General features: G+C 36.1%; 1 protein-coding gene across 1 annotated transcript; it reads left to right on the top strand.

The window, feature by feature from the left end:
* Positions 1-2931: 2931 nt before the first annotated feature.
* Positions 2932-14084, top strand: LOC105179535 (serine/threonine-protein kinase CTR1). The gene is made up of 17 exons (XM_088880412.1): positions 2932-3771; positions 5656-5957; positions 6034-6178; positions 6792-6895; positions 8046-8254; positions 9484-9609; positions 9702-9917; positions 10044-10084; positions 10296-10364; positions 10446-10546; positions 10647-10731; positions 10883-10981; positions 11521-11589; positions 11680-11811; positions 12423-12517; positions 12986-13182; positions 13755-14084. Exons 1-16 carry the CDS (start codon positions 3163-3165, stop codon positions 13095-13097), a joined length of 2514 nt encoding a protein of 837 aa, XP_088736538.1. The 5' UTR covers positions 2932-3162; the 3' UTR covers positions 13098-13182; positions 13755-14084.
* Positions 14085-14978: the final 894 nt, after the last annotated feature.

Below are 14978 nucleotides of genomic sequence, written 5' to 3'. Positions count from 1 at the left end.
TAAATCTTTATATGTTCCCACTCATTGTGGTTTGGAGCTGATCATGATATGTACAAATTGTTCCCACTTGTCATTTTTTTAAATTCTATTGGTACACTATACATGAATCTTTCCAATATTTTTTGTCAATGTAAGTACTTGACTGAAATATTATTTATTATCTTAGTACACTTGACAGCAAAAAAGGTTTATCTTAATTTAAAAAAAAAGCAAATTGTAATTTTATAAAATATATCTTAAAGTGTTGCGCTTTAAAGCAGTGTCTAAATGGTATCAGTACATGATTCTATGCGAATTTGTGTGGTGGAGAATCATTATTTTGAGCTGATTAAGAAATTAAATAATGAAGTGTGTGACATATTACAATTAAATAAATTGTCTCGTCTGATAGCACAAAACTTAAATATTATATCTACGCAAATCCGTGTGGTTAAGAATCGTTATATCATGCTGAATAATGGATTAAATAATAAAATGTAGGGTACATAAATATTCTATTAATTTATTTCGATTATTTTTCTCGTCATTTGCGTCATGTGGGATTTTTTTTTTTCTTTCTTGTCCTTCATCTTTGGAATTTTATACATTAAAGTTAAAAAGATTTATTTAAAAAAATATATGGTTGGATAAGTTTGTAATAGCAGAAAAATAACGGAAGTCTCTTCATTCCACCAATAAAAATATCAAATAATAGATGTCCTCTTTCTGCTATTTCTCAAAAGTTCAAAACTTCAGTTCAACTCCCAAACGCTAAGAATTCACAAGCATTAATAGTGGGGGCGGCCTGCTTCACATTGCCTATGTTCTTTATGTTTTTTACTTAATAATAATGATTTTGATTGGTGTTTTAATAATTTCATGTTGGGGCTATCCCCATTAATCACGTAAATCTAGTTAAATTTTATGATGTAATTTATTTCAACTTAAGTGTTGTCGTATCAACTGTCCGCCAACTCCTAAAAACCTAAAACAAAATTAGGTTTGCGAGTTGAGTTGATGGGTTAACATTTCCTCTCTTGTATATTTGAGCTGGTGACACTCATTTTCTCATGACATTATTCTAATATTCTCATGGAGTTTTTTAGTATCATTCTTCATCAGGTGTCCCTCAACTTCAAGGGTGGCATCGCGGTGGACTCAAGACTCATTCCACCACGTGCGTTATTATGATCCACCCACCCACAAAGGTAAGTCTAACTCGAGTTCCTTTTTTATTTTAAAAAGATAAAGATGGTGAGTGTGAATAGCATATGTGGGCGGGGGGGGGGGGGGGAAGAAAGGGTGGGGGTCGGCAGAGGCGAGGGCGAGGCGAGCGTCGACTAGGGAAGAGAGAAGGAGAAAAATAGGGGGAGAGAGATAGAGAGACTTGTATCTTTGGCGGCGGGGGCAATAGGGAAGAGATGCATATGAATATATATATATATTTTTAACCCAAACCCACCATATTAGAAGTGGGTCCAAGATAATATTTTTTAATCCGAGATTAATTCCCACCAATACTGAACCTCCATATTTCTAATATAAAAAGTGCTCATCATTTTTAAATTTTTTGAAATCCTTATTCCAACTAATATGCCATGGTCATGTAGCTAACAAAGATGTTGTAAACCAAGATATAACAAGATTTTAATTCGACACATATTGCATCATCAAATTCAACTAAATCATGAGAAAAGAACGTCATCTTGATAACCTAGTATCAATATTTACGAGGAGCGACGACAAAAAAATCTACTATTAAAACGGCTACAGAGCGAAATTATTAAAACATCATCCAATAAGCTACCAGATTTAGCCTTGACCAATGAGAATTCTGACAATACCGACAATAAAGTTAACTTTCCTTATTTACCAAATAATATAAGCATACCCCCTAATTCATTTTAGGGGGGTGGATTTTAGAAAAAGAAAGAGAATATGAAAGAGTGCTAGCTCATTTTTTCTTATTGAGAATTGGAACCGTAATTTTTATAAATTAAATAATAATATTCTTATCATTTGCTTTTTTAAAAATTAAATTATATAAGAGGGCTCTTATTATATAAAAATAAAACTAAAATTTCGATATTAAACAAACAGTAAATAATAAGTTCAAATAAAGATACATAACATAGGCTGTGTATTGGTTTATTCAAGTCGTAAAACACCAGAAATCAGTGCGGTTTTGACTGAATTTCTAAGCCACAATTTACATATCAATTGGACAAAAACGATTGGGTAGAATTCTGGTGCTCATACTCATAGTCCACGCAAATCTTCAACTTTTAATAATGAGGGACCAGCACCAAAACAATAGCAAAAAATATTTTCGTCAACAGACTGTGAGTTGATTATACTTTCTCATTATGCAAATAATTATTTTTTAATTAATTAAATTTATAAATAATTTTGTATCTATGTACACGTAAATCTAGTTCATTTTATTCATCTTAATTAAATAATTTATATTATTTTTACTTATTTAATTATATTAATATAATAAAAGTTAAAATTACGCAAGCATTTCAAATTTATTTTCAGCAGTAGAATTTGTAAAATTATAAGTTGGATTCAATTTGAATTAATTATATGACAAATATAATATATTTATTATATTATTTATGTATATTTTTAAAAAATAATCATCAATCATATAAGTATTATACTTGCTTTGTAATTATATTTAATTTAATCAAACTTATTTTAAGTAAAAATTATCCCAAAATTTTATATTATTTGTTTAAATTGCTGGAAGTGTAGACATAGAAGAGCACATTTTGGCCGTGAAAGTTTAAAGAATATTAAGATTACGCCATTTAACAACAACTTCCCACTTTCCGACAATTGCGAGGTGGGAAGAGAGAGTGAGACAGAATTTTCTTTTTTTTTTTTTAAATATAAAATTTTGTGTAGTTATATATAAATTTTATGTGATTTGAAAAATTATATCCGATATTTTTAAATTTTGTTTTCATTTAAGAATAAATTTCTGTATTGATCAAAATTTACTATTATGGAGGGAGGGAGTGTAATTATTTATTATTATTTTCATAGACAAAATCTAGAGAGAGAAAGGGGAGAGAGAGAGTTTGAAAAGAAAAAAGACGTAGAAGAAACTGCAAGTGATGGCGGTGCTTCGGATTCTATGAATCGCTTTTCACATATTTGGTAGAAGATTTGTCAATGGAAATGCCTAGTAGGCGATCGAATTATACTCTGTTAAGCCAAATTCCCGACGAGCCATTGTACCAACAGCCCAAGTACTCCGCCTCAACCAGCGGAGCGGTGACTCAACAGCCTTATTACTACGAGTCTCACTCCGGAGAGAAGAATAAGTTGAAGTCGGAGAGAGCGGGTGCGGGTTCCTTCGACTGGGACGTGACTGATCAGCGAATGATTCAAGCCCAGCCGCAGCAGAGCCGGATCGGGACGTCAGCGTTCCCCGGCTCCTTCGGGTTGCAGAGGCAGTCTAGTGGGAGCAGTTTCGCTGAGAGCTCGATCTCGGGGGAATATTATGTACCTTCACTGTCGAACCCTGATGTGGTGGGTCTCAGTCATTTCAGTGATGGCGGTGGGGAATTGAGGGTGAAGACGGCGGATGTGCTTGGTGGAGGCTCCTCTTCTTCTAAGAGCTGGGCTCAGCAGACGGAGGAGAGTTACCAGTTGCAGCTGGCTTTGGCTCTTCGTCTCTCCTCCGAAGCCACCTGTGCTGATGGCCCGAATTTCTTGGATCCGGTGCAGAATGAATCGGCTTCCCTTGGCTCTGCAGAGGCCATTTCCCATCGATTCTGGGTAACATAAACGAAAATGGCTATAACTATTATTCTTTTATTCTTGCTTTATCTGCCATGGGGTTAAATTTGGTGTTCTTTGCAGTGAAATTAAATATGCTAGTGACGGATGGACCGGCCATTGTTTGCTTTGGCGGCGGAAGTCATTGCATGCCATCGAATGATATTAGTTGCATTGCTAAAATCGATTAACATAGTAATAGATAAATCAGGACCTTGTTTTAGACAATTATCAAATCTAGAAAATATCATGAACTCTATATAGTTTGAAAATAAGAACCATATCTTGGTTTGGTTTCTCTGAGGGGTATGAGTGGAAAGTGGAAGAAGGATTGCAGGATTAAGTATGGCAATTTGAAGAGATTCCATTGACTAAAATTTTCAAGGGAAACTTGGATTCTGGACCATTTCCATGTCCAAAACTTGCAACTGATCCGAGAGCAAGAAGAGTTTATTGATTTAATGTTGCAAAGAAGTACGGCCACATAGACCCTCCTTGCCCACAACTGACATGAGCATTATGAATTTTCTTTATATGTGCAACGAATAAAATTTTTCATGTGCTTGGGAAAAATTGTTGGACTTTGAGAATTTAGACACGTAGCTGACTTGAACGTCTGACTGACGCTGAAATGACTTTAAGACCTTGTACATAGAAGCAAAATGAATGCTCTGTATCTGACACAAACATGTCTATATAGTTGCAAAAAACTTTGATGCTGCAGTGACGAGTCTAATTTGCCACGTATTGCATAAAAAGGATTGTTTTTTAGTATTTCTTGCCGCCATTTGCCTTATCTTTCCTGTGGTGGTGCATTATTTGCAAGGGTTTCGTCTGAAAGAAACAAAATTTAAGATGCATGTTAATGTGTGTGGTTTGATACCAGAAATTGGTGGAAACTTTTGGACATGTTAAGGTACGTCATCGCCCAAATTTTGTTAGTAAATTGTTGACTATCACTCGTCTGAAGATCAAAGGTGATGCACTAGAGTCCAGTATCTTTGGTTACTACTAATTTGGTGTAGTTTAAATATTTATCATTGGTGAACTTGAATACAAAATGAGGTTATTTGGTTGTTTTCGTCAGAGTATGATCTATGCACTGTTATGTCTGGCCAGAATTACCAGAAATTGCCAAATCCGACTGATGTGAGTTGGTACGGTCTTTCTAGAACTTTGCATACGGGGCATTATGACTGCTAAATATGGCGACATAGATCCTTCTTTCTCTTGTATTTCGTCTTCGACATATTACGCAAAGATGCCTGATACCTTTTGCTAGAAGTTTGATCAAACTCCTCCAAATTGAGTATCATCTGAGTTTTCATATATAAAATCACAAAAAGGAAAAGAAAAGAAAATTTGAGTACCCATTCAATTATATTACATATTTGGGATATAGGAAGTTTGACCGGGGTGTCTAAGATATCTCAAACTTATTAGCGAATTAAAGGAGTACACACCTAGTTTTCACATTTCAGTAGATAACATATCAATCCTGATATGTGAACTGAAGTGATTCCGTGTAAAGTTCTGTTGGACCCCATACATATGTTTTAGCGAGGGCCATGTCTTCGTTTTATTGAAGCCATTATGGAGAACTGAAATGACTGTAGTCCTCATCACTAGTTAGGATACTGAATTACTTAATATGAGAACCAAGAAATGTGAATGGCGATCTGGCTTAGAACTGGATCAAGAAAATAGTGATATTACGTGATATTAAGGAATAGTCACATGCCGCATGCTTTTTTGGTTTCTCAGAACGTGTCTGTCAGTGAATTCAATCAAGGTCTGCATGGCATTATAGTTTTCCAGTTTGTTTTTTAACTGTTATGATGTGAAACATTTCTATGCTTATACTATAGAGAATTGCTTTTTCAGATAAACGGCTGCTTATCATACTCTGACATAGTTCCCGATGGATTTTACTCTATTCATGGGATGGATCCATATGTCTGGGCTGTGTGCTCTGATCTTCAGGAAAGTGGTCGGGTTCCATCTCTTGAATCGTTAAGGACTGTTGATCCTGCTAACGTGTCATCTGTTGAAGTGATATCAGTGGATCGGCGAGGTGATCCCAGCTTGAGAGAGCTGCAGAATCGTATTCATAATGTGTCATCAAGTAGCATCACAACGGAGGAAGTTGTTGACCAACTTGCAAAGCTAGTTTGCAATCATTTAGGGTGAGCACTTGAATTCCTTGTTAACTAATCCAGCAAACTTTTTCTTCTTTTGATAATGTCTGCTTGTCTTCCTAAGGGGTGCAGCTTCTAATGGGGAAGATGACTTAATTACTATCTGGAAAGAGTGCAGTAATAGCTTAAAAGATTGCTTGGGGTCTGTTGTGCTCCCTATTGGCAGTCTGTCTGTTGGACTATGCAGGCACCGCTCTCTGCTATTCAAAGTATGCGACTATGTTCTTTGTTCTTTTCACTTATTTGTCCTTATACAATTTTTTGCAATTTTAACCTTTCTGGTGCCGACAAGGACACCTACGTCCACCAAATATCCCACAGTGATAATGTTGGTCCAATTCGCCATCCCCTGTTCTTTGTTGTCCATATCTAATGCTGTCTAACATAGCATTTGGCCCAACTAGCATTTGACAAATAAACCCAATTATTATTTTTCTACTATCTATTATATTTCTCTCCCTTTTCCTTTTTTAATTTGATCAATATACATTTTCAGGTAGCTTTCTTAATTCAATTCTATTCCTGAAACTTTTTCCAAAAAAGAAAAGCATAAAAAGGTGTACCAAACATGTTTCTTTTGTTGCTTCTAAAATCTTGAACATAGAAAAAGAGAAACAGGAATAACTTAGTACCAAGCAGTTGCATTTTTTGTTATTTTTCTTGCAGTTTAACATTATTTCTTTGAACATTTCTTGTCTCGTGCTTTTGGTTTCCCATTCTATCTTATGAGATTTCTTTCCTTATTTTATTTCATGTGTTTTCCTCATTTCACATGATACTCCACAGACAAAGTGGCACTTAATCATATTTATCATTTGGCAGGTTTTAGCTGATTTTATTGGCTTACCATGTCGAATTGCAAAAGGATGTAAATATTGTACTCGAGAAGATGCATGCTCATGTCTTGTTCAATTTGCTGTTGACAGGTATATCTTATTGCTTAAAATGCTTTAATTATGGCATCCATTTGTTTATTGTTGGAACTTGGAACAAAGAACAAATGCTACTAACCCGGTTTGAAAATGGGAAATTTCACATTAAAGGTGACAAAAACAAGATGTGCGATGCTAATAGCCTATCTCTATTATCTATAGAATGTGAAGTTTTTGTGTGTTTTTGGAGCTAATATGTTTACCCTGTAGAGAGAATATGTTAATGTTTTAATGTTCTGCTTTTATGGTATTTCTGTGAGCAACAGTCCTTATTCTTTTCAATCATTTCAATTCTTTTAAGTTGATTACTATGAATTTTTGGTCTCTATTTAGTAACAATGTTTTGATTTCTCTGTTGGCTTATCCAAAAAAAAAAATGTGTTTGGATTTCTCTGTTGAAAATTGGTTGAAAATAATGTTGTCTTGGGTCACGTCCTTATCCTTTTCGGTCATTTCAATTCTTTGAGGATGTGAGCTACTCTGATTTGTGGGGTTTCTGTGATTTTGTTTGGTTTCATTTTCAAAAGGCCGTTTTCAATTTTTTCTTATTTTAGATTGTCAACTTTCAAAATTGCTACAACTACATAAAAAGGCTAAATTACATCGACCTCCCCTGAGGTTTGACATAATTACGAATACCCCTCATTGTTGATAAATTACAAATACCTCCATGATATTTGATGAAATTATGTAATTCTTGGATGGAGGTACGAAATTGTCAACTTTGCTCTTGTTGATTTATTTTTTTTAAAAAATAAAAGTTTGTGAAAAGTTCGGACGGGTTGGGTGGAAAAATTTGAAAAATTAGAAGAACTATCCACTTAACCCATAAAAGAATTAATTTTTTTAAAAAATAAATAAAATTTATGTTCTTAGTCCACAAGGGCATTTTGGTCGTTCACCACAAAAAATGAATGGAAACCTAATGAAGACTAACGGATTCGGTTGATTGTTAGATACCCGTTAAAATCAGGGGCCATATTGATAATTTTCCAAACAAGGGGATGTAATTATACCAAGTTTTAGGAAAGTTGTTGTAATTTACCCACATATAAACTGTGGTGTATCTGTGCTGGTTAATATTATTCATTTGAGGTATATACAATTGCTACTTTGATCTAACCATGTTCGTACCACATGCCAGGGAGTATTTTATTGATCTAATCGGGAAACCAGGATGCTTATGCGAGCCAGATTCTTTGCTAAATGGTCCATCTACAATTTTAATCTCTTCACCATTGCGCTTTCCACGATTGAAGCAGGTGGAGCCTACAATTGATTTCAGGCTGCTGGCCAAACAGTATTTCTCGGACTTTCAATCGCTTAATCTCATATTCGATGATTCTTTAGCAGGTGATTATCTATGTAACTGAGTTCTCCTGCACATTGTTGATTTTTTGGTGAATCTCTATAACCTTCACTTGGGCTATCATATTCACAAGCTTTGTTCAGGTTTCTGAAATTCATTGGCCTTGCTTCAGCATTATCTGTTAACATGGTGCTGTCTTCTTTTAGTTTTTACTTTGTGCATGTTACTTGTTACATAATGCCACTACCAAGGAGCAATCACATAAAATTCTTGCCAGTACAACCTTGTCTCTTTGTTGTCCACCTTATTCCTATTTTCTGTTCCCTCAACTAAGATAAGTTGGGTCTGCACCAAGTTAGGATTCTATTTTCTTTTATTTTTATTCCTCTTCTACTTCTAAGCTCCTCCTGCCTGTCCTCCTTAGTGGCAACACTCTGTCTGTGGCCACAGAACCACCAGAAACAATAAAATCCTCCAAATAAGTCATGTAATCTACAATCCATTTATTTTCTGCTTAAGAGAATACCACGGATGAGTAGTACTCTACTTGTTGGCAGGAACCCTAGGAAGTCCATTTAATGTCAAAGGCTGACGTATGTTTTTTGGGCTCCACTTGCCGTAAAGCTCAAGCCACTGTACCTTGAACTTACCCAAGTATATTGAGTCTTCTCACTTGTCTTGTAGGAGTACCATATAACAATGACTCAAACCAGAGTGTAACTTCCTAACCTACTTTGGGAAATAACTGCCTGCTCAGCATCGAAATCTAATCTACTAACCTGTCACTTTGGATGCCTAAGCTTACTTTGTTTTAATCATCTTTTAACATGCCTTGTAGTTAGTTTTAGATTCAGCATCACTCATCTGGGTTTGTCAAGTTTTGATGATTCCCTAAGAGCATTGCTTGAATCCAATTTCCTTCATTATCCTGTTGTTTTCTTTGTAATATGAAATGGGTGTTGAGATTATATAATGCCAGCATTTTCTGGGGCTCTGTTTGTCCATTGGCTGTCAGAGTATTGTTTTAACAGTGGTAGAGATGGTGTTTGCCTTGGATGAGAAATTTTTTCTTGCATCAGTAGTAAATTGGTTTGTGTTGTGTAATTATAGTGGTGTTTATGTTTGCACTATGGGTTAACCAAATATTTCTGGAAGTTACTCGTTTTGTTCCCAAGTATCCTCATTTGCTTATTTAGTTTTTCAATTGCTCAAATTGTATGTATTTCAATATTGATGACCAATCCAATGGATATGGTTGGCTTGAACTTGTCAGTCGAGACAGCTGGAACTGTAGTTGATGGAGATACTGATGATTCTATGTATCCTAAACAATCAGAAAGGAAACATGAGGACAGAACTGGCTCTCCTCCCGGCTCAAGCAATCCAGAGAAAATTTCTGGTGTGCTACCATTTCCAACAAATAACTATATGGGGTTCAAGGAAACTTGCTTTCCATATGCTCTAATGCTCGGGATATTGTAATTTCCACAGATATAGTCAAAGACGCGACACCTTTAAAGCTTGCCCCTCCAATTGGTCATAAAGATGTTAATGCTCTGCTGAATCTTAGAGGACCTGTGAATAGAGATACGCGGTTTGGTAAAGGAGGTATACTAGTTCCATCTACAAGTGCTGAACTGGGCTTTGATGCTGAAGATCTGAAAATTCCGTGGAGTGATCTTGTTCTAAAGGAGACAATTGGGGCAGGTACTTTCATCTGCTTGCTCCTGGAGTGTTGTCAGCATAGACTCTATTGTTATTTTACATTATGAAGAAATCACTTTCTTGTTCTTCTGAATGTCACCTAATTATTCGACTCATTTGATTTTGTAGGTTCCTTTGGTACAGTTCATCGTGCTGAATGGAATGGCTGCGTAAGATATCTATCCCTCTATTCAAGAGATATTAAATGTATTATTTCCTTGGACCCTGAACTCATCGTCCATGCGGTTGGTTTATTGGAGGATCAAGTTCTAGATGCATTACATTTGTGATCAACTTCTATGATTTTGGATATTTTCCTTTTCTTCACTGTTGGACTCCAATATAACAATTTTTAAGCTTACAAGAAATGATGCCTTCCAGGATGTTGCTGTGAAGATTCTCATGGAACAAGATTTCCATGCAGAACAGTTCAAGGAATTTTTACGGGAGGTAGGTGCTATTTCTTGTTAATCTACTCTGATCTTCCTACTTTCTTTTGTTCTTTAGCCCCACTTTTGCCGTTGGGTTTAGGTGGCAATCATGAAAAGGTTGCGCCATCCAAATATTGTGCTGCTTATGGGTGCTGTAATGGAGCCGCCAAAATTGTCCATTGTAACAGAGTATTTATCAAGGTATATGTTACTAATTTCGAACTCCAGAGTTTATTATCATTATTATCATAGCTCATGTACTGCTGTTCTAACTGTTTATGAGTTTTGCTTTCTTCTTCAGAGGTAGTCTGTATAGGCTTTTGCATAAATCTGGTGCAAATGAAGTCTTGGATGAGAGACGTCGATTAAGCATGGCTTATGATGTGGTATGTATTCAATTGACTTTGTTAGCAGCTTCCATTTCAAAATCAAGTATTCAAGTAATCCCTCGCTCTCCACCTGTAGAATTTGTTGGCCTAACTCTCTCACTCTGTTACATTCTGAATTTTTGCATGATGACTGATACATTTGTTACAGGCCAAGGGGATGAACTATCTTCATAAACACAATCCTCCAATTGTACACAGGGACTTGAAATCTCCTAATCTTTTAGTTGACAGAAAGTACACTGTGAAGGTAAGGAAAAGGTTGTCTTCAGCATGCATATTGCTGCATCTAGTATGTAGACCGAGGAGTTATTTTGTGAAGCTATTCCTACACTAAGTATAAAAATATGGTATTAGGCGAGCTGGATTATATTTTGAGGATAAAGAATTAATTATATGAAGCTTATTTTGAGTTTTCAACGGCTTCTCTTGGCAGGGAGAAATCGTTCTGTTAACATTTTTAAACCAATGCTATGCTATGTATATCTTCTGAAAGTTTCTGATTCAAAATGTTAAAGATCCTTCTCTCTCAGAAGCTCCATTGTCCCTTTGCTCTAAACTTGTTGCAAAATTAGTGGTGTGGTTTTCTTATGCCTTTCTACTCCTGTAGTTACATCTACATTTTTGTTCATGGCAATGTATTTTACTTTCCTTTCTATTTGAAACCGGTCTATATGAAAATACATTCTGGTTGAATGTGCCCTTGTTTGGATCAACTTTTCTATATCGACTGGAATCTTTCAGTTCCTTTCTTTTGTATAGATCCTTAGTTGTGTTTTCCTGCATCAGGTTGCTGATTTTGGTCTTTCCCGTTTGAAAGCAAACACATTTCTTTCATCCAAGTCTGCAGCTGGAACTGTAAGCTTTTTTTGCGATGATGTGATGCCTTAACCTTTTGCCAGTTCGTTATTTTCATTGAGTAAGTGAATTTCTTTTCTTCCCTGGTAGCCTGAGTGGATGGCACCTGAAGTCCTCCGTGCCGATCCATCCAATGAAAAATCGGATGTTTACAGTTTTGGTGTGATTTTATGGGAGCTGGCGACCTTGCAGCAACCCTGGGGTAACTTGAATCCGGCACAGGTTTGTGAATAGGCTTTGATATTTAAAGATAAATCAAGGGTAATTTACGTCTGCACCTGCCTTCCAGTTGGATCTAAGTCCAGAACAGCCCCTTTGCTATTTGCAAAATACACTTACGTCCTGTAGTCCGACCATAGAATAAGTTACAGTGCCAGTAAAATAACAAATTTACTGTCGACCTTATTTCTAATATATGTATAGTGGAAGAGGTGTTACGGCTATATATTTGTTCTACATTTAGGAGGAATGCAAATTTAACTTTATGGTTCAATACTAGTCTACAACCTAAAGATGCGTCCAAGGGGTGGAAGATTAAATTTTCACAATCTTTAATCCTAAGTGGATTGCCAGTGGGCCAGAGAATGTATGTCCTATCTTTCCCTATGTAGCCCACCTAACAATCCATCCACCCCCAGCAAAATATCCCATAAATGAAGAAAAGGGATGGAGAAACCGTAGTGAAATAGGCTGATCTTTGCCAGTTTTACCCCAGTGAAGTTTTTCCTGCAGAAGTCTCTGTTTCTGAAGGATAGCAGTGATAAATGTTGTTCTTTTGTGGTGTTTTAAGTCCAATTGAATTGAGAGTTGAAATTTTTTCTTCAATCTTCTAGGTTGTTGCAGCTGTTGGTTTTAAGGGAAAAAGGCTTGAAATTCCGCGAGACATGAATCCTCAAGTTGCAGCTATAATTGAAGCCTGCTGGACCAAGTGAGTGAAATATCTGATTTCATGTGATCTCTGGGAAATGTATATTTGTCTTCAGTGGGTATGATATACGATGTATTTATCTATTTGGTTGTTTGGTGACTGAATGAAAATCTGAGACGGTAGCAATCTCCCATATTTTGTTATCAAAATTGCATCATATGCATTAGGCTGAAGACATTAAATTGTTTTTGCGTTTTACCTTGCACCTTATACTTGTTCACGCTACTCCCTCGTGTTGTGCATGCACATTTACTTTGAATAAACATTTATCAGGCTCCAATTTTACCATAAAGTTTTGTCATAGCTTAGGATGTGGAGTGGTTCATGTAAGTAACTAATTTTATGTAATTAGTTACGGAAGAGTTCATTGACCAACCAATGTTCAGTTCTTCTAGAAGATAGACTAGTTGGAGTTGAACATGCTACTCCTTGCTCACTTTATTACTCACTTTATCAATAAAACTGCAGTGAGCCCTGGAAACGGCCATCCTTTTCCAGTATCATGGAATCTTTGAGACCACTTATTAGATCACCTCCAACAACTCAACCAGGTCGTGCTGAAATGTCGTTGCTTATATGAAACTTTGTGGATCAATAAAGTCCAAAATATTGTATGCATGATTTCTTCTGATCCAGTTTCTTGGGAAGACTGCTCGGAGTGTAAGGTTAGTTTATCTGCAACCTCTTCATTATTACTGATCCCAGTCCTCGAAATCTTATTTTGCCAGTGTTTGAGTGTCGTCGACTTGCTTGGGCCTCCCTTTGCCAGGTCTCAAGATGAGTAGAAACTCACCCTGGGAAATATTGGGCCATTTCTTAAAACCATTTTATTTCCTTCGCCAATTATCTAGGTTGTGTTGCTTCGTTTTGTCATCAATCTGGGGGTCGACTTATGCATTTTAAAAAGGCTAATTCTGCTATCAACAAAAGAATTTGGCATGGAACCAAAATGTTCATGCAATGTCTCTGTTTGTATTGTTGAATAAACTTTCTGAAGAATAGAACACAAAATTTTCACTTTTAGGCCTTGCAGCACCATATATGAAAAATCTTGTGTAATGCAGTCACCATCTTGGTCTAGTTAGGACTCAAATGACTAGAACAGGAGCACGCCTTTAAAGTATGGAAGTCTGCTCCTAGTCCCATATTTTCCAGAAAAAATGAGAAATCTAAGATGTCTTAAAAGATTATTTGGAAAAAATTTTCAATTCTAACGTATCGACTTGATTTTCTGCAGGTATGCCCATGTACATAGTAGTTCCCCATGAACGTGTGGGATTACTGGTATTTTGCAAAGTTGAAGAATATACTATATCATAGTAAATGAACACTGAGAATCCTCATTTTCTTTTGGCCATTTAAGCAATTGTTGAGCTATGTGAATCAGTCCCTGCCAGAAAGGAGTGATTAGCTAATTCTATATTTGTACTTATGTGCATTGTATTAAAGGAACTGTTTATAACAACAATCCCCATGGAGACTGCAGTGCGCCACACTCTAATTATTCGATTTGTGCACTGTGCTATGCCCCATCTCTTGTTTGAAGCTACTATGGCTTTTCCCTTTCTCTCCAGACCTCAAATTTCCCTCTTCCAGTTTTGCACTAGTAGCCTTAGAGGGCAAAAGTTTTTTGATTACGGTCGGAAAGACACTGGTCTTGCAAGAAACCAATGACGTGTACATAAATCGGGTGTACTGTATATGGATACTTAAGCTACATCCAAGATCTTCCCGAGTTGGAACCCACCGCTTGGATGTACTGTTTATGGATACTTAAGCTACATCCAAGATCTGTCCTTGTGTAAGAGTACAGATAAATTTGCGCAACATCCCTTTGTTCCAAGAAGGTATGGTCGTTGTTATGTAATGGGGGCATAAGTATCGACCTATTGCTTTGTGAAAAACTAGCAGGTGGGTGAAGGAAGCTCTACTACTGCTAGCCTGCTCTGATTCTGTCTGTTGCATTTAGTCAGTTGGGCTTCTGCTTTTCGGGGAAATGAATGATTCAGTTTATTTGTCCTAATATGATTGAATTTCCCGATTACCACTCAATTGCAAGCTCCGATTTGGAATTACATTACAAAGGGAAAAAATTAATTTCATTCCTATTGGGGTTTTAATCATTCATGACAATAGATGAGCAAAGAGGTATACAGTTTTGCAAGTGTCTTTTCTTTTTCTCCCAATTTTTCTGTACGCAAAATTTTAATTAATAAGATATCGTGTAATACTCATCACGTGATTATCTTAATAATCTGGCCAATTCATTCCATTTCGCTAGTTTCTATTGATAAAGCCGATAAAGATGTAGACTTTGTTGCATACATTTTATCGATATATGAAAGAATTTCATATATTAATCACGTATATACTTCTGTACCGAGTATATTTCAATTACTATTTTCACATGTCAAGTCTTTGATAAAAACCAAGGTATGCATAGACAATAATTCAATCAAAA

This window comes from Sesamum indicum, linkage group LG5 (assembly GCF_026168435.1).
Source record: "Sesamum indicum cultivar Baizhima isolate 11 linkage group LG5, ASM2616843v1, whole genome shotgun sequence".
NCBI classification, from domain to species: domain Eukaryota; kingdom Viridiplantae; phylum Streptophyta; class Magnoliopsida; order Lamiales; family Pedaliaceae; genus Sesamum; species Sesamum indicum.
The sequence above is the reverse complement of the archived record's forward strand: the minus strand, read 5'-3'. Positions and strand labels throughout refer to the sequence as shown.

Bases quoted from the DNA above. Each gene is read 5' to 3' on its own strand.
- LOC105179535 (XM_088880412.1), top strand. From the start codon at position 3,163: ATGGAAATGCCTAGTAGGCGATCGAATTATACTCTGTTAAGCCAAATT. The intron at 6,179-6,791 runs GTATGCGACTAT...ATCATTTGGCAG, and splicing joins ACCGCTCTCTGCTATTCAAA to GTTTTAGCTGATTTTATTGG. The intron at 10,982-11,520 runs GTAAGGAAAAGG...TTCCTGCATCAG, and splicing joins ACAGAAAGTACACTGTGAAG to GTTGCTGATTTTGGTCTTTC.